The following is a 21,072-nucleotide window of genomic DNA, read 5'->3' on the forward strand; positions in this document are numbered from 1 at the left end:
CATAGCATAGAGGAGAAATAAATATAGGGATAAAGGGTCACCTTGCTTAAGGCCTCTAGATGGCTTGATATTGCCCATTGGTTGACCATTCAACAAGATAGCATAGGACACAGTTTGTACACAAGACATAATTATTTTAACCATTCTCACTTCAAGACCCAAGTGTTGCATTACTTTCTCCAAAAACTCTATTTCACCCGGTCATAAGCTTTACTCATATTCAGTTTTAGGGCCATATACCCCAGCTTCCCTTGAGTTTTCCTCTTCAAATAGTGGAGTGTCTCAAATGCCACCAGGATGTTGTCTGTGATGAGCCTACCCGAAAGAAAAGCACTTTGGGAGTTTGGAATCGAAGCTGCCAAAAACTTTTTCAAATGATTAGCCACCACTTTTGCAATTAATTTATAAATGACATTACACAAACTAATAGGTCTAAAATCAAAAATAAATAAATAAATAAAATAAATAAATAAATTTAGGTTTTTGATTTTTGGAATGAGAGAAATAAAGGTAGTATTGAGTGATTCCAAGACACAACCTGTATTCAAAGCCTTGAGGACCACAAAAGTGACATCTTCACCCACAATGTGCCAAAAGGATTTATAGAAGATGGGAGACATACCATCACGGCCTAGTGTATTTAGTGGGGCCATTTGGCTAAGAGCTTGTTGGACCTCACTAGCAAGGAACTCACTACCCATAGCGTCATTTTCATCCTCATCAACAACCCGGTGAATACCATGTAAAATTTGATCAAAACACGAAGGATTAAAGATGGTAAAAATAGTAGCAAAATAGTTTTCAGCAACCCTACCCAAACTAGCCTCATCCTCCACTCAATTACCATCTTCATCCTCCAAACCCAAGATTAAGTTCCAAGGGTTCCTCTGATTTTCCCTGCAATGAAAATATTTAGTGTTTCTATCACCTTCTTTAAGCCAATCATTGCGGGATCTTTGCTTCCACATGCATTCCTCCTTAGCTTGAAGTTTTTGAATTTCATCCCTTAGAGTATGGATTCGGTTGGGATCACTTATATATGACCCGCCTTCCTCAGCTTCCTTTAACATTGTCATCTTTTTCCTTAGGGTGTTTTGGACATGACCAAAGGAGTTCCTGTTCCATACTCAGAGGTGATCTTGGCAATTAGATATTTTATGGTTGAAAACCCCCACTGTACCCAATTGACAAACATCCCCCCAGGCATCTTGGACTACCTATTCACAAGAAGAATCTTTTAACCACATGGCCTCAAAGCGAAAAGGCCAGCCTTTTTTATAGAACCTATTGAACTCAAAATCTGAACAAAGAAGGAGGGGTTTGTGGTATAAATGCAATGCATCCAAATGGTGGATGCGAGAGGATGGGAATCGCAAGATCCACTCCACTAAAGCAACACCCTTGTCCAATCGGATCCAAGTATTCTGATCACTAGGACGTCTATTTCACCAAGTAAATGGGAAGTCATTGAAACTTATATCCTTTAGCCTACAAAAATCTAGAGCATCACAAAAACCTTGCATTTGTCTCTCAGGTCTATCAAACCATCCTTGTTTCTCATCTATAAACAATATCTCATTAAAATCATCAATACAAACCCAAGGCAGATTAAAACGAATACTTAAGGTCCGAAGCAAAGACCAAGAGTTTTCTCGGTTGGTAGTCTCAGGGTCTCCATTGAAACCTGTGAACTGCCAGGCGTTATCAACTCCATGATCAATAATAGCATCAATATGACGAGGAGAAAAAGTTTGCACATCCACATTCATATCAATAGGCCAAAACAAGGCTAGGCCACCACCAGTATTCTAATGAGGAACTACAAACAAATTAGCAAATTGAATTTTTCTACCAATTCTTTCCAAATAAGCTTTATCAACTTTTATTTCCATCAAAAACACCAACTTGGGAGCTTTGTTGCGAACCAACACAACTAATTCATCTTCTGTCTGTGGGTTCCCAAGCCCACGACAGTTCCAGCTAAGGCAACTCATTGGGCTCGGTGGTGCTAGGACCCAGCAACCACCTTAACATTTGCCTTATCAAAAGCATTATGTAAGCCCATGCAACATTTTTTTTCCACCATTTGGATTAGCCATTTCAATATCAATACATCTATTATTAGATAGGGCAATAAAATTTGAACTGACAGTGCCTGATTCATGTGCTATTTTCTTCCATGTTCTAGGAGGGTATGTTGATGAGGGACTTTTGTCCAAGTTGGTGCAATCCATAAGGGGCCAAGAGGCCTCCTAAACCACCTTTGGGATCTAATGATCCAGGTTTGTGGGCATAGAGAATTCTTTGAAGTTTTCCTTGAGTGACAAACCCACCACCACCTCCTCCAACTGCACCGGGTTCAGTTCTGAGAACCTTCTGACACACTAAAAACCCACCATCGAATCTATCATCACCTTTTGCTTTGCTGGTACACCCTGAGAAGAACATGGCTTGGGCACCTCATGATTACAGACTGAGTTCTTTGCCTCCATATCTGAAAAATTATCGTTTCCATCATCACCCTTTTCACTAAACGGCTTCCCATTATCAGACTTGGAGCTAGATTGATCTCTGGAAGTACTTTTCCTCCACCACGATGCTTGGGTTCTCACTCTTCCTGATATGGTGGCCACAGTTTTACGACTAGGCCAGAACGGTTCCGCTTGAAGCCAGTCACCATACTGTTGGTCATCTCTACGGAGCATCCCTTTTCCTTTGAGCCAAACCTCACACTCCCTTTTCCTATGCGTTACCCGTCCACACTAATAACAAAAACTGGGTAACCTTTCATATTTGATGCCGACCAAACCCAACTGCCTACCCTCAGACCTCAACTTCTTACACCGTGGGAGTGGCTTAGAGATATCCATAGTGATTCTCACTCGGAAGAATTCCCTACCAGCCCCATCATCTTCAGGATCTGCCACTTGCACAACCTCACCAATCTCTTTCCCAATTTGTTCGCTGGTTTCATAAGACTTTTAACCCGTACATTATGGAACTGTACCTAAAAGGTGTTATGGGTATACTCCAAGTAGGGTACCAATTCAACTTCCTGAACTCATTGAAAAACCACCAGATTTTTATCATATGACCATGTTTCGAATTCCATTATCCGTTCAAGATCCATACTGTCATCAAACTCAAATAAAAGGATGTTGTCTCCAATATCTTTGATCTTCAGTTCACCACTGATTTTCCAGAGCGGCTTGAAAGTCCATGCTATCACGTCGACATTTAGCATTCGCTTAGTAAGGAACTTGCCCGCTAGACAATACACCAACTCATCTTCCTGTCTAGGGACATCAGCACCACCTTCCTCTTCCTTTATGAGGGAGAAGCAAGCCCACATCTCATCCAAAGTAGCCATGAGAGAAGAGACAGACAAAGGGAAAATAGACTAGAGAGTAGACTCAAAAACAAAACCAACCACTGAACAGACCACCGTCCTACCAGACCAACAATCTGGAGGGTACAAAGAACCTAAACAACGTTAGGGACAAAATTCCACAAATAGCAGGGAGGAGAAACCCCAACCATAGCCAAGATAGAAACTTTTTTTTTTTTTTTAATACAGTGAAAATTGTTGAGAGAACAAGAAAAAGCAAGATAGTTGCCATCATTGGACAATAGTAATTTCTCTATCTAGTTTCCTTTTACTGTAGTTTCAAATGGGAAGTGAACAATAACGTTTAAGAACAATGCCGGCTCAATGGTATAAGCCACTGATGCAGCCGCTTAAGGCCCCATATGAAAAAAAAGACCCTTAAATTTTAACCAATAGTATTAATTAAGCCGAAATATTAACCAATAAATAAAATAATATTTTCTTATCAAATAATAAATAAATAAAAAAAAGCAATGCTATGTTGACAACATTTTTACAAAAAATCCTAAATAGCAGATTGTTAAAGGCTGTGATTGATAAAAAAAAAATAATTTTAGTGGTAGGTTCAAATAGAAAACAAGAAGCAACTTAACACCTAAGATTTGTTATGAAAAATATTGTGAATATAGCACTTCTAAAAGAAAAGAAAGAAAGCAATCCACACAAAAAATTCACAACATTTTTCACAATAGTCGAGTTAGCAAACTTTTACTAGTTTTTAACTAGATTCACCACTAATATCACTCTTTTACTCATTACTATCAATATGCCACATCAAAAAATGTAAAAAGTTATGTCAAATTTTTTTGTATTTATAAACTAAAAAAAAAAAAAAAATTCTACATGGTTCATGTTAATTAATAGTAATTTTACATATAAAACAAGATAATCAATTTTCTCCTTAGACCCCAAATGCATCAAGCCATCCCTGTTTAAGAATTAATAATTCAATCCACCTCCATATTTAGTCAATAAATCTCAATGTGCATACCTTGTTGTGTACAAAGTGCCGAGTTATGGTGTCGTAAAGAGTTAAAAAAAAATGGGAACCGTTTGGAATGGAATAGTGAGAGAGAATCCTAAACTTGAGTAAATATATTTCTGTGAATTGAAAAGTCGCCCCTGAAGATTTGCATAGTAGTGAAAGAATTATTCATATAAGTCTCCTCTCTTTTTTGGATGAGCTCTTTAAGTCCCTTTCTTTGTAGACTAAAAAGTCTGTGAACGTGAATATTCAAATTCTCTCCACTAGTCTTCAATAGGACTATACATGTTAACCCCAGCAACAGGGTATTTAATTTTAGAGTTAGTCCCAACATAAGGAAAATTATTAGGTATTTTCGGAGTATCATTAATGCGTACTGCCCCCTCTCACATGAATTGTGGGTTCCACTAATTAAATTCATGGTGGGACCTATGCATTTATAGTACTCTGGAAGTACACAAAAATTTCCCCACCATACGGGCTAACTCTAGCAAGTAGCAACACTGCTATCATGAAGGATATTTAAGACTACCGCACCAACGATTCAGATTCATTCAACATTGTCAGCTTCGTTGTTCATTAGACTTAAAATCACTTAAGAATGGGATTCAGTTAGACACAACTCATTCGAGAAGTATAAACAAAGAAGTAGAAAAGAAGGAAAGTACAAACAAGTATACATTTTCCATATTATCAAGACCAAATCAAATTATTGATTATTAGAGGAAATCATGGGACCTATGGCATTTTCTTTCTCTTTCCCTCGTTGTTTTTTTTCTTCTTGTCATCGCGTTGCATCGTAACCAACAAGACCTAAACTCCAAAATATCACACATGATTCCCAACACAAGACACATTACCTACACTAAACTCACACCACTCCATACATTTTTAGATTTTTTTTTTTTTTTTTTCTTGCTCCTAACATATCCTTTATTTCACATTTTAAAAAAATAAAAAAAAATAAATAAATAAAATAAAACTTTTTTTCCGCTCTAATCACATTTTTTAGGCTTTTATTTTAACATATCCTTTAATTATACTGACCAGAGTCATTGTTCGTTCCATCCTTGTTAATTCTTGATCCTCTTTTTTTTTTTTTTTTTTTTTCACCCCGAAAGAGAAGTACAAACAAATTAAGTCTATGTTGTTCAATTTGATATAAATAGACAAAACACCATTGCTTCCTATATCTGAGTAGCCCATAACAAAAGCGAGAGAATGCAAATACTTTTTTAATTAACAAAATATAGTTTTGTGACTCAATGCCAGTGCCACCGTTCAGTCTCTCCAATAAACAGAATTTGGGTTCAAATACCCCCTTTGGCCCTCCCACTTGTCTTGACTCTTGAGAGAGGAAAAACAAGCGATTGATTTCATCCTTTTAGCGACATTTTTTTTCCCTCACAATGGAAGTGGGACGACTGTGGAGTCATTCCCTAGTTTGAGCCCCAAAAATAGGGGTCATCAAGCCAAGGGCCATTGGTATATACATAAATTTAGCATTTAAAGTACAGATAGTCCGATATTCAATTATACAGTGGGAATTTAGCATGAAAGAAATCAACAATATTGTTGTGCAAATTATTCTTCCAAACCGCCCCATATTTGGGTTTTGAAATCGATACAAGTACAAACACATTTTGCCAATGGCCTTAACACTAGCTAAATATATGCTAACACTTACTTATCTAATGGAGGGACATATCCAGCTCAAATACCCTCAATAACTTTTCTTATGAAAAAACAAAATAAAAATACAAACACGTTTTATATAGTACTAAGTAAAGAAGTGGGACTTGGAGGGATTGGGATATCTACAGTCCCTTCAAGCATTAGTAGAACCTTCTTTATCGAAGGACGAAGGGATGGCTCATCAAGAACACACCAGAGTCCTACTTTAACCATTCTCTCCAATTGTTTTTTATCAACGTCCTTATCACTTACTAGTTTGCTTAACTCACAAGCCTCAAAGCAATAGTATGCCCATTCCTCAAGAATGGCCTCTTCTTCTGGAAGATCCCAATCAACACTCTTTCTATAGCATATAAGCTCTAACAGCACAATTCCAAAGCTGTATACATCTGCTTTGATTGTCACTGGCTGGTTTCGATGCCACTCTGGTGCAACATACCCCTTTGTTCCTCAAATGCCTGTATTGGTATTGGTTTGGTCTGGTTTTAGCAACTTTGCCAATCCAAAGTCAGAGATTTTTGGGCACCTATATTCATCCATGAGTATGTTTTGGGGCTTGATGTCACAGTGAATGATTTGTGACTCACACTCTTCATGGAGATAGAGAATTCCTTTTGCTATGCTGCGGGCAATTTCTACTCTTTCATTCCAACAAAGTTGTTTTTCTGGTTTGAAGAGTATATCTGCAAGTGAGCCATTGCTCATGTACTCATAAACCAAAAGCTTATTCTCTCCATCATGGCAATACCCCAGCAAACGGACAAGGTTCTTGTGGTGTGTTCTCCCAATAACCTTCATCTCGGTTTGAAACTCTTTTTCCCCTTCTCTCAACACTTTCTTTAGTCTTTTGACGGCTACAATCTTCTGACCATTCCATATTGTTCCCTTGTAAACGGTCCCAGATGATCCTCTACCCAGCTCTTCCTTGAAACCATTAGTCATTTTCTCAAGATCAGAATAAGTAAATGATCTTGGAGAAACATCCATGCCTGTACCAACATTTCCCACTATTAGAAAGCCTTTTATATGCCCAAACACGATTTCTATAAAATGCAATTCCAGAAATCACTGACATAATGAGTCCAAAAGCACCAAGTGAGATGCCCAGAATCAATATGTTCTTTCCAGACTTTTTTTCTCGTCCCATGGGCTCAGTTTTATTTATGGTGGAAGTAGATACTACCTTGATGAATGCAATGTTTAAATCACTTAGTACTCTTCTTCCGAATCTCAATGGAAGCTTTTGCTTTCGGCAAATTCCATCTTTGTACGTAGCAGCTTCACAATTACAATCCTCCAAACATGCTGCTTCACAATCCTCTTTGATCAATATTGATAGAATAGCAAAAGAATTATCTTCCCATACAGTATTAGGTACTGGTTGCATGATATATATTTCATATTTCCGTCTTTGCTCTTGCAACCTTCTGCAGTGAAATTCCTTTCACAACCTGAACTCCAATTACCCTGGTTAACACTTGTGAATCCTGGAAGACATAAGCAATCAGCATCTTGATCATTAATAGTGCAGAACCCATTGAGACCACACAGGCCCTTAGGGTCACACTTATCATAGGAAGATGACCATATGACTGAGAAATTTCCATTCTTATCCAAATTATGCGAGTATAGCCTGAAGATCCCATCGGCATCAATTCTCATTAGATAGATTGTATCTTTTGTTGGATATCCACCTCCAGTCAGATTTCTTATGTTTTGTGCCAGTGGAATTGAGCAAGTAGAGATGGCCATCATCATCAAGACACAGTGAAACATTATCACCTTGTCCACCGGTACCTGAAGCCCAATAAGAATATTCAGCTGTGTTAGGCGTTCTCACTGGGTACTGCACAAGGCGTCCATCTGTTTGCATTTCCAGACGAAATATTCCTGCCGATTGGTCAGATTCTGAAACACTCGAAACCAACTCATTTCCAGCTCTGAGGCGCTGACCCTGTAAAAGGGTATTGGTTGGGTTATCAAAACTTTGCCATATAATCTCCTTATTAGAATTATAGATAACAAAGTTTCCTGAATCAAGCATTGATGCCGATGTTGCACTGTCAGAAGGACTGGCAATGTTCGTCTCTTTGCCTTGTGCCGATTGCAGGATGAGTCTACCATCGGTTGTGAAATTCAATGTAGCATCAGCGAGAACTGGAGGATTGTCCCGGTTGGCTGTCCAGACTACTGTTTTTTCAGAAATCCCAGCAAGAAAAACTCCAACAGCATAGCCATTGGCTTGTTGGTAGAAGCCAAAGGCATATAGACCAGAGCGTGACAGCCATGAAGAATTGGTGGTAGGTGTTAAAAAAGAGCCAAGGTTTACATTGGACTCCCCTTGTTGAGCTTCGGTAGTGGAAATTGCTAAGAGAAGGAAAAACAAGAGACTTGCCATTGCTGGACAATAGTTAATTAGTTCTCTCTGTTTATGACTAATACAGCTCCATAAATAGTCAATTAAAATATCGTAGAAACATGGTCTAATATCTGGGTGCCTTGTAAAAAGTGCCGAGTTTTTTTTTTTTTTAAAGTGTTTAGAACAGCAATTTTTTTTTTTTTTGATAATTATTTATTGCGGAAGATAGAATCTCATACTGACGGAATCTCATACTGACGGTTACGCGGTGAATGAATCGGGTAGCACTTGAGCTACAAGGCCCGATAGTAATAGAACCATACACTTGAGTAAAAATTAAAAATCTTTCTTTATTTTGCTAAACGAGTAAATCTTTCTAGTGTGATGAAAAGTCAATCTGCATAACACATGTATTGGAAAAAGAATCAATCACCAAAGTCTCTTTCTTAGTGGAATGAAAAGTCTTTGCGTGTGTGTATATTCAAAGTCTATCATCTGGTCATCCTAGAAACACGGGATGTCCTTATGCATGGCTGATATTTATTATTTACCCCTCCCAACATTTCAATTATTTCTACATTGTCCGAGTTGTTCATCCCATTTGAAGTTTGAAGAACTTTCACTTATTTGGGTAAAATACAAAAATCATCTTGATTGGGCCAATATAATTATTCAGTACTACAAAGACTTTTCAAAAATATCTTATTTACTCTCTAGTCTCTAAAGCGCAAACAACACTTCACACAATTTGAAAGTTTTTTTTTTTTTTTTTTTTTTTTTTTGCTGTAAGTCCTTTACTTTTTCCAACAACTTATTTTGCCCATAAATGTCTCACATTGATTGCATTATAATAATTAGAACAAAGTTTAGTTACATAATTGGTTATAGCCTAAAATTACAATCTTACTCAATATTTTTTCATTGGAATTGAATTTTGACAAATCTATCATTGGGTTATATCTTCTTCTTATAAACTTCATGTTTGCAAAATTTCTATAATATTAAAGATCAATAGCTATGCTATCAATAAACTGTTTAAATTGCAAGTTTTTGTAGTTTAAAATTATGCATAAAATATAAACTTATAAATCATATAGTAAATAATATCTTATTAACATAAAATTTGACATGTATATTAAAAGAGTAAAGAACATGCAATTTAACGGTTAAATTTTCAAAATATGTAATAATTTTTATTTTATTGAGTAAGGTTGTAGCCTAAAACTACAACCAATTTTGTAGCTAAACTTTATTCTAACAAATATATCCATAAAGGAGTGTTTGGGTAGCAATGATAGATAATAGCCTTTAGAAATGGAGAAGGATTAAACAGAAGGAGCAGGGACATTTTTAAATGATGTTAAGGGATGATTGTGTTTAAGGAGAAACTAGAACATTTTTGGAAAAACAAAATTGTAATACTTGGCATTAACTCAAATTTCAAGGATAATTTTTGTATTTACCCCAAGATATATTATTTAGAAAGGCAGGAGGAATCTCCCTAAAGAGAGAGGAGATGATTATAATTCCCTTCACTAGTTCACTTTACAAAGGCAAAGGAAGAACCTTCTCATCATCTTTTCTAAGAGCATCAATAGTGGGCTTCTCAAATGCCAAATTGTAAAGTATATTTGGCATTTGGGCCCAAATTACTCTAGCAATTGGATGGCTATATCTGGGACCGGCCGAAATTTTTTGGCATAGTGCTACAGTGCGATCTCACATATGAGATCGCACTGTAGCGCTATGCCATCCAAAAAAAATTTATTTTAATAGCACACAGTCCGTTCAACCCCTCTCTCTCACTCTTCCTACAGTACCGAGTTTTGCTCTCTCTCGCACCATCAAGCTTTTCTCTTTCCCTCGCTTTTCTCTCCGATTACCAAGCCGCTGTCTCACCAAGCCTCGCTTTTCTCTCCGATCACCAAGCCATCGCTGTCACCAAGCCTCGCTTTTCTCTCCGATTAATAAGCCACTGTCCGAATCACCAAGCCTCTGCCCCTATCGATTCACCCTCACCCATCTCCAAATCCGTTTCACTATCACCAAGCTTTGCTTTTCTCTCCAATCACCAAGCCGCTGTCCGAATCACCAAGCCTCTGCCAATTCACCGAAGCTCCGTCGGTCTCTCAAATAAAATCAAAATCAAAATCAAAATCAAAGCAATTTACTAGGTGGGTTTTGATCCATGTTCGAGTTTTTGTGTTTGTGTTTCTTTTCTCTTTCTGCAAGAAAAAGGGGGATTAAGCTTGTGTTTGTGTTTGGATTTTGATCTAAGAATTGCTGTTGATGTTTGCAGAGGTGGGATTCAACTTCATCACGAGGGGTTTTTGCTTGCTGTCGGATTAGCATCTTCAGAATGTTTGCTCAGGTTCAACTTCAATTACCAAAATCCCAATTTGATCAAAATCCCAATTTTATTAGATAATCAGTGTTCTTGTTTACTGATTTTTTCTTCAACAAATTAATATGTTGTATACAAAGGTTCTATCAGTGGTTTTTGTTGTGTTCAACTCTAGGGTTTTATTTGATTTCTATTTGTACATGTTGGCCATGTATGGGCTGTGTTTGTAGAGAGTATATTTTTGCAGAGAATATATATTAATATTTGGCTGTGTAAAGGGCTTGTATTTCTGTAACAAAAAATTACTGTTGTATATATAGTCGAAATAGATTGATTATTGGATTATATTTGGCAAACTTACTGCACGTAATGCACGGATTGTTCGCTTTCCAATCAGTATTCTCATTGTTGATAGTTGATACACCAACCTAACAACTATGGGAGCTATAGGAGGATTACATTAAGGAATTATATAGCAAATCCACCCACTTTCCTTCTCTCTCTATCTTAGAGGTTATTGATTGTCCCGATGATAAGAGGGTTTAGTTCCCAAATTAAAAGGAAGGAAAACCAAACAAACAAATAAATAAATGAGTAGTGGAGTATCAACATAAATAAATAAATGACTAGTCTTTTTCTCCATGCATGATTATTCAAGCTGTGAGTCTAGCAGAGTAAGCTGTCAACATATATTGTTTTGACTACGAGTTGTCAACATATATTGTAGGATGTTGCTATACATGAAAAGTTGCCACCAATCGTAATATGTGAAGGCTTTGAAGTCTTGTAGATTTGGTTAAGTTTGTATTTCTAATTGTAGTAATCACTTATCACAAATACTTGAACTCTTGGACTTTGTGAGTTGGCTCTAATTGACTTCATACACTAACTGTTTTAAGTTCCTTATTTAAAAGGGATGGATACACAAGAAGAGATAACACAATATGCAAATATCTCACAAATGGATGATGATTTTCTGGCACCATTTTTAAGTGAGTCTCAAAATACTTCAATGCATGGCCAAGAGTCTTGTCCGAAAGTTGAAATTGTCACCCCTAATCCAACAAAACGTGGTGGCAACTTCAGTGTAGATGAGGACAACCTCCTCGTCTCTGCATGGCTTAACACTAGCGTGGATGCCGTGTAAGGTACTGACCAAAGGATTGAAAAAATTTGGAAGAAAATTTGGCAATACTTTTGCAAGAATAATACTTACAGAACCACACGTTCTGCTTCCTCCCTCCAAAGTCGATGGGGAAATATTAATAGGGAGACAAATAGGTTTGCTGGGTTCATGGCTAAAATTGAAGCCCGAAATCCAAGTGGTGAGACTTACGAGGATAAGATATAAATTATATTGCAATGGTGTCACAATAATAATTTCCGAATAGTTTCAAGACACTAATTATTTTATTTTATTTTATTTTTAAATTTAGTTGAAAGAAGCAAAGGAACTATATAAAGTTTCACCAGCTCCAACAACCGGCAAAAAATCAGCTTTTGCATTTGAACATTGTTGGGTTGTGTTGAAGAACCAACCAAAGTGGATTATGCCTAAGGAAAGATCAAAGGGGCTCCCTCAAACTCCAAGTTCAATTGATCAAGTTTGTAGTAATAATGATGACACAATGGTGGTAGAGAGACCAATTGGCAGAAAAGCCAAAAAGTGTAAGCGAAAGAGAACAGATGGTGATAAGGGTTTTGAGGATTATTTGGCGAAAAAAATGCAATATATGCAAGAATCACATGAACAAGACAATGAGGCTCTTCGCATCAAAGCGGATAAGGTTCGAGTGGATGCGCAAAGAGATAATATTGAAAAGGAAAGAGCTGGTATTGAAAAGGAAAGGCTTCGTCTTGAAACTAGTAGGGAGACGCATAGAGTTGATATTGAAAATGAAAAGCTTCGTCTTGAAACTATTAGGGAGGAGGGAAGAATAATGACCTTGGATACAAGTGGCATGAATGACAAAGAAAGACTTTATTTTGAAAATCTCAAGGATCAAATCCTTGCAAGACAACAATTAGAGTAAATAGTTGGGTTTGACCCAAGGAGATGATGTCTTGTCATAACTATATTTTGGTAGTAAATTATATATGGGTTGGGGTTTGGCATATGTAAATGATATTTTGTTTCAACCTTATTTTGGTAGTGACTTATTTTAAGCGTAGGTTTGGAACATGTAGATGATGTATTGTTCCAATTTGATCAATTGGCAGTAGGTTGTGCCACTTATGTAATCACATCATTTTTGGTTATATGAAAAACTTATGTCCTTTCTATGTTTGATGATGTATTTTTGCTTATAATAAGATTGATTATATGGAGTCTATATTGTTATGCTGAAGGGTTTCATTTTTGCTTATAATAAGATTGAAAAACTTGTATGCTGAAGGGTTTCAGGATAATGGAGTCTATATTGTTAGCTTGAGCTTAAAATCTTCTCTCTGACTCTCTTAAATTCTTTTATGGTCATTATATTGAGAATAAACTTAATTGATTTTTCCTTTATTCGTAATTGCTAGATTTGAAGTGCTCCAAATGTTTGGTACCATCAAATTGAGCTGGTGGCTTTTTCAATTGCAATCTTCACTCTTGGATTCCAAATTTTAATTTACTGTAATTTGTATGTATTAAGTGAAGTAACTTACACTTGGTCCAACTGCTTAGTTGGATTAAGCTGAAAATATATAAGAAGTCTCTCACACTCTAATGCTTTTTTATTTTGTCTCGAATAAATTTATTTGGTATCACCATTTAAATTTAGACAAGTGCAGTAATTGAGCAACTTGTATACTGATCCAATTGCTTGGTTATTTCAGATTAAGCTACAAAACACATACACACACATATGCAGTTTTCTACTATAACCTTTCTTGTTATGAACTTCATTTGTTAGTTTGAGATCAAATGCTTTATTTGGATGGCTACATTTCAAATTCAGAGTAAACCACAATACAAGTGGTCCCTTAGGTTCATTGTGTTGGCTTAAACTGAATTTAATCCTAATTCATCAGGAGGGTGTATATTGAGTTGGGTTTCGTCTAGTTCTGTTAAATAGTCAAGTATGATAATTTCTACCTACATATAAGAGAAGCTGGACTATTCGGTGTCTTCTGGAATATTTAACTATTTTCTCATCATGCCATGTTGTTATGAAACTTACACATTTGATAGTTCCAGCCTTCCAGTATTGCTGCATATATTATGACAATGTCTTTTTGGTGTTGGAAACTTGGAATAGGGTTGATCAGTTGTCTTAGGCTCTGAGTAGGCCTTATTATGCCTAGATGCTTTGTGTATATACCATGCCTTTTAATTGTTGTGGTAGTTATTAAGCATCCTTTGGGGCTCATGATTGCTTGCATACTAGAGTTTTTAAATTTCAATGTTGACATTTTCTTTGATTAAGGGTGTAACTGTGTAAGTACTAATTATAGTCAGGAAACAACTGTTAGACCATCATGTTTTTGGAAATGAGTTTGTGATTGGTTTGCTTTTTTACTTTTTCTTTTTGGGATAAGTATGATTGGTTTGCTTTCTTTAAATCCTACTGTATTAAAATAAATAAATAAATAAAAGAGTAACATCTCAACCCATGTACACAAGAAGTGTATGTGGGCTGCTTTAAATATTGGCAATAGAATTTTTCAAGACCAAGACCTCATTCTCAAAAAAAAAAAAAATTCAAGACCTATGAATGATTGGGATTTGGACTCTTTGTTGTCTTTCATGTCATTGGTTTCTGTCCCATATGCGTATTAGTTGCTTGCCGAATCAAAGGTGGTGTCTTAAGAATTTCTTCCTACATTGGTGGTTGTTAAACATACTTGACTATTTAACATTACAACATATACAATACATGGTTCTAGTTCGTAGTGCTGAAGGAGAAGATTATGAGCCTTGGGGACTTTTGCTTTATTTCTTATCAATCTTTAGCATATACAATAGTGGTATCAACTATATGTTTTACGTCTTATCAATCTTTACCAGGGGTCTTTTGCTTTGACAGATTTTAAGCTTTGTTTATTGAATAATATATCTACTTGTTCCCTTTCCATAATGTAATCTCTGCTTGCTTTGCAATAATTGTGATAATTTCCTAACACTGTTATCTTCAAGGTTGTCTCCATGGGTCGCTCTAGGCTTCACAAATTGCTTTTGGACAACTCAGATGAGGATGAGATAATGAGGCGAGTTCTTAAGGGTTCAACATCACAACGTAAACGTCGTCGGTATATCGAATGTGATCGTTTGGCAGGCCATAAAAGACTTTATCTCGACTACTTTGCCGACACACCAGTATATCCTCCTAATTTATTTCGGAGGAGATTTCGGATGAGTTGGTCTCTTTTTCTCCATATTCAATCTGCAGTGGAAACTTATGAACCTTACTTTATCCAAAAAAGAGATAATGCCCAAAGGCTCGGTTTATCTTCTCTTCAAAAGATAACAGCTACACTTAGGATACTTGCGTATGGAGTGGCAGCTGATTTTATGGACGAGTATGTGCGGATTGGAGAATCCATTGCAATAGAAAGTATGAAAAAATTTGTTCAAGCGGTGGTTGATATTTTCTCCAAGGAATACTTAAGGTCCCCAAACAATGAAGACATTGCTAGACTTTTAGTCAATGGGAAAAGACGTGGATTTCCAGGGATGCTAGGAAGCATTGATTGCATGCATTGGAAATGGAAAAATTGTCCGACTGCATGGAAAGGTCAGTACTCTGGTCACATTTGTGAGCCAACCATTGTTTTGGAAGCAGTAGCATCATTTGATCTTTGGATATGGCATGCATTTTTTGGGTTACCTGGGTCAAATAATGACATTAATGTATTAGAACGGTCTCCTATATTTTCTGAGCTCGAACAAGGACGTGCTCCTACAGTTAATTACTTAATCAATGGCCATGAGTATACAATGGGATACTACCTTGCCGATGGCATATATCCGAAGTGGTCAACATTTGTTAAAACAATTCCATCTCCACGAGGACATAAGAACAAATTATTTGCAAAAGCTCAAGAGGCGAATAGAAAGGATGTAGAGCGTGCATTTGGAGTGCTTCAAGCAAGATTCGCAATTGTGCGTGGGCCTGCAAGATTTTTCTATAGTGAAACGCTCCAAGACATCATGAAAGCATGCGTAATTCTTCATAACATGATCATTGAGGATGAGCGAGATGTAAATGAAGCAGTGGAAGTAGATTATGAGCAAATTGATGACAATCCTACTATACAACTGTCACGGGAGAACACAAATGAATTTACAGAGTTCATTGAAACCCATCAATGTATTCAAGACCATAAAATTCATTCTCAACTCCAATTAGACCTCATTGAACATTTATGGCAATTACAAGGGGAGTTGTAGGAACTTAACTGTGTGAGCTATGCATGTGGGGTTTTATTGTAATTTGATATATGTACGAGTCTTCTAAAGACAACATTGATAGTTATGTATGTGGATTGTATTTTTTTTTTGAGAAACTATGTGGATTGTATCTATATATATGTATGTGGATTATAAAAGTTGGTAGGTTGAGTACATTGTTATTTGTCAGGTTGCATGTATATATATGTATGTGGAATTTAAAAATTGGCAGGTTGAATACATTGATATTTGGCAGGTTGTATGTATATATATATGTATGTAGATTTTTTAAGTTGGCAGGTTGAGTACATTGATATTTGGCAGGTTGCATTTATATGTATGTATGTTGATTTTTAAAGTTAGCAAGTTTGAGTAAATTAATATTTGGCAAGTTCTTTCTCAAAAAAAAAATGAAAAATTGGCAGGTTCTATAGATATATATATATGTGTGTGTGTGTGTGTGTATCTGGATCATTAAAATTGGCAGGTTGAATACATTAATATTTAACAGGATGCATCTATAAATATGTACGTGGATTTTACATCAATATTTGACAGGTTTGATGGAATATATATGTATGTGAATTTTTAAAGTTGGCAAATTTGAGTACGTTGATATTTGGCAGGCTCTTTCTCAAAAAAGAAAAAGAAAAAATTGCTAGTTGTTGAAATAGTTGGAAATAAATTGAAAAAAAAATTGGCAAGTTGTTGAAATAGTTGGAAATAAATTGAAATTGGAAAGAAATTGAAAAGAAAAAAAACTGGCAGGATGACCGTTGGAAATGCAAGCATTTGAAAAAGCCGGGAATAGTTGAATTTGAAAAGAAAAAAAATGACGGTCGGAAAAGTAATAATAAAAAAAGATTAAAAAAATAATATTTTAATAAGATGGTAAAATAATAGAGTTTTGGGATGTTGGGTGTATTGTAAAATGGTATGGTATAATTGATAAAGTAGCTTTTTGGGATGGTAAAATAAGATGAGATATGAGATCCGGATATGGATGCTCTAAGAGAATGATGAAAGAGGAAAAGGTATATAGTGTTTTCACTCCATACAATACCCAAGCCCCTTCAAACCACCACCGCAATCGACAAGATTGAGATTTTCTCAAGAAAATAATTGTGGCAACCTAGAAGCATAAGCATCTGGGTCATGTCGATCATTTTGAGCCCTGTCCTCGTTGTTTTGTCCTTGTCTCCCAACAATGTTCACTCGAACAACGCCGTGATGATGAACCTTTTAAAGAAGCACATAACAAACTTCGATAGTCTTGAGTGGATCAAGTTGAACCAATGCAACTGGAAAAACCTTCAATGTTACAAAATGAACTGGGTCGTCAAGATCCAAATCAAGGACATGAAACACCAAGGCACAATCCCAAAAGACTTCAAAACCTAACCATCTTGTCAAATTTCGAAATGCAATGAGATTATGAAATCAATCGTAGCCATAAGTCCAACTCACATCAATGGCCTTGTCCACTTGATGAACTAATGTAAGTGGAAAGCCAATGAAAGCATATCACATCTACTTCAAGAAAATAACCCTTGAATCCAGAATGAGAATTTTTGTAATCCAATATAAAAATAAAAGAAAACTACTCTAAAATTTTACTAATTTGAAAAACTGAATTTCCTTGGAGACTACAATGCCCTTAAATAGATAAAAAGAGCCCTAGGGCTACCAACTACATTATCCTATTTAAAAGTCTAGACTTTAAAGTGCCCTAATGATAGAACTATGAGTTTTTTTTTTTTTTTTGGTAATATATATATATATATATATATATTACAAAAAAAAAAAAGCACAAACCTTATTCATAGTGGTCTAAGGTTTTCACAAGTGGCACATTCCTTGAGAATTCTCTACATTTTACCTTCCATATTATCAAACATTTATATTTAGTTGTGTGAATCAAATGTTATTTACTATTTGATCTAATATTTTACAAAAAAATAAATAAATAAATAAATAATCACTGATCATTAATCATTTTAACATTTTGCAAGTATGAAGAATATAAAAAAGACAATGTAATATCTAACCTTTCATTCACATTTTTTTAACTCATTTTAGTGACATACAATTAAAAAAATTAAAGTTCCAAATACAATCAATAATGTTTAATGTAGGGTTAAGGGCCCAAATTGTATATTGGGCCTTGAGACTTAGCCCAGGACATGAATGGTCCAAGGAGAAATAAATAGTTATGGGTGATTCCAATTCAAAGTCTCATAAGTAAGGAAGGAGTGGAAGGTAGTCCGAGGAGGGATTCCTCCTCGGATATAATAAATACAGCTCAAATATGTATCCCTACAATCAGGGTAACCTTCCAAGAAACTCTAGTAATAGAGACGTGCATTATGAACATATGAGAAGGAGGGGAACCCAAAAATATCTAAAAGAAAGTTGCTACCACCGCATTGAATGCACTACAGCTACTTTTTTGGTCACATTTATGTGGAGAAGACCCTTGAACAGTGTTGCCTTAGCTACCACAACTCACAGAAAGTCAAAGAGGGTGTCTGAAAGGACAGGTACTCAAGTAAGGGCTCAAATAATCAACAAGTAGAGGATTAAGATGGTCTAAAGGGAGCTATATAATTTAAGAGATCCTCCATGAGGAAGGGATCGAAAAAATAGACAAAGAATATTGTAGCAATCAAAATTATATTTGTACTAAACTGTTTTTGATCTATATGAGAAACTTCCCTCCTCGAACAGGGAATTCATTCAGCTTTATGTTCCTTGTTTTTTGCTTGATGATCCTCTAAACCCATACTAGCCATTGTCAAATTCATTAGGCCTAGTTCTTTGACCCACTTTCTACAAATTTATTGTACTGGGCTCACTGAGCCAATATCCCATACATCTTGGGCTTGGGCTGCAAAACGTGTCCTTACATATAATATAATCAAAAATATTTTCTGAAATATTTTTCAAAATGAACTAAAGGCTTACGTGCACACTGTGTAGGACATCAGCTAGTAAGAAAAAAGTGAAAAAAATAAATTAAAGTAATTATTATATCAAGTTAAATGCAAAATATATGATGAGCTATAAAACAAGGTAGTTTTGATAAATTAAAACTACATCGTATTGAGTTGAAGTGACACTTAATGAACACATCAGCACAAGCATGGATGGAATGGCTCTCAATAAAAAAAAAAAAAATCAAATTTACTCCAAATTTTAAGGGTGTAATTTATAATTTAGTCAAAACACAAAATGCCATGGACTAGACAAAGTAAGGACCCAATAAATGTAATAATATATAGATGAAAGAGTGATGCTACCAATCTTACAAATAAATCTTACAATCTTTTTAAGTATTAGGAAGATTACAAATTTTACTACGTAAATGTTATAAACTAATGTGTCCACAATAACCAAATATATATATATATATATATATATATACACTCGCGTGCGCACACAACGTTTGTACTTGCAATTGTTGAGGTTCCAAATTTTGATCTGAGAGAAATCTCATTCTAATATAACCTATATGTATATGCATGTAAAAATCTCTCCTAAAGACTTTTTTTTTTTCCTCCTAAAGACTTAAACATTAGCCTTTATCTCACTTTACAAAAACTTATACTTGTAAAGTATATAGTTCAGTTCCAAAATAATTTCACTAACACGTAATTAATTAGCATTTAAACCACTGCCCAAATAGACTTGCTTTCATTTTTTGCAATTAAGCCAAGAAAATAAATAAAACCACAATGTGCTCCATTTACACATCCATTCCTTTTCACCCAAAAAACAAAAACAAAAACAAAAAATTCTTCTATAGGATTGACCAGGTCATGGAGGGTAGATCTTTCCAACTTTTACTTATAAAGTCCGTCGACCCTAAAGAAAGTTCAAATTATCGAACCATGCCTTTCCTCTGGGTGTCTTGACCCAGGATGGCAAGTCCACGTTAATTTCTTTGAATCAAATTGGTTCAATCTCAATAGGTCCTACTCTTATTATTTCAAGTTAAAAATAAATAAAAAGTCAATAGACTTTTTTTTGGATACAAAGTCAATAGACTTTTGACTTTTGAGCCAATTCCATGGAGTGGAGTTGAATAACTTTTGGCTGGCGTAATCTCCTCAATTCCCCCTTTTTTTTTTTGGACTGAAACGACTCAATTCTATTCCTACCAAACTTTACACCCTTTTTTTTGTTTGTTGAGAAAAACCTAAACTATACACTTTGAATATATAGACTTTCTTCGATTTTTAAAAATCAATTTGATCTTCTTTGTATTTTGTACGTTCCAGAAAACGTAGAACCCACCACACATTGGCAGGTATAACCAATGGTGAAAGTGTTAGGTTCTAAAGTCTTAGGATTTTATGTATTTAGAACTCTAATTTGTATTGTTGGCAAACCATGATCAAAACAATGTTTTAAAAGTGTTTTAGACTAGCTCAAAGTTGTGCATTTATGTAAAGTTGGAATCGAGTTAAAGCAGGAAAGCATTGTGCCTTTCGGCCTGGCTCGATCGATCGAAACTTAGGCAGAATGATTTTCTGCAGATTTGTCCAACTTAGCCCTAAGTGTTTTAAAACGTTTTTAGGGTTTCTTATTTGTCCTAAGTATAAAAGGCAAACCCTAGTCACGTTTTAGTGTTGCTCATAATTGCAGTTTGTGTAAATCTCTTGTGAGATCTAGAGGAGCTTTCCTTTACACAAACTTAGGGTTTTTAAAGAGAAGATTTATCTACGCCTTGATGATCAATTCAGTTGCTGCCATTGAAGTTTAAAGAAAACACAAGTAGGTGTGCTTGTATCTGGTGGTGAATCCAAGAAAGAAGGAGTCCGTGGATTCGGAGCTTGCACATGGTCGTGTCAGTAAGTTCTACTTGTTGGTAGCAATAAGAAGTCGAGTGTGGGGGCTTGTAAGTCTTATTGTATGAACTTCG

The 21,072-nt window shown here is 35.6% G+C and overlaps 1 protein-coding gene and 1 pseudogene across 1 annotated transcript; one reads left to right on the forward strand and one right to left on the reverse strand.

The window, feature by feature from the left end:
- Window positions 1–5,964: 5,964 nt before the first annotated feature.
- Window positions 5,965–8,550, reverse strand: LOC115972232 (annotated as a pseudogene).
- A 6,353-nt stretch (window positions 8,551–14,903) lies between these two features.
- LOC115970333 (putative nuclease HARBI1) lies at window positions 14,904–16,148 on the forward strand. Its single transcript, XM_031089981.1, has one exon. It carries the CDS (start codon window positions 14,904–14,906, stop codon window positions 16,146–16,148), a length of 1,245 nt encoding a protein of 414 aa, XP_030945841.1.
- The last annotated feature ends 4,924 nt before the right edge of the window (window positions 16,149–21,072 follow it).

The sequence above is a fragment of the Quercus lobata genome, chromosome 12, assembly GCF_001633185.2.
Source record: "Quercus lobata isolate SW786 chromosome 12, ValleyOak3.0 Primary Assembly, whole genome shotgun sequence".
In the NCBI taxonomy this organism is placed as follows: Eukaryota; Viridiplantae; Streptophyta; class Magnoliopsida; order Fagales; family Fagaceae; genus Quercus; species Quercus lobata.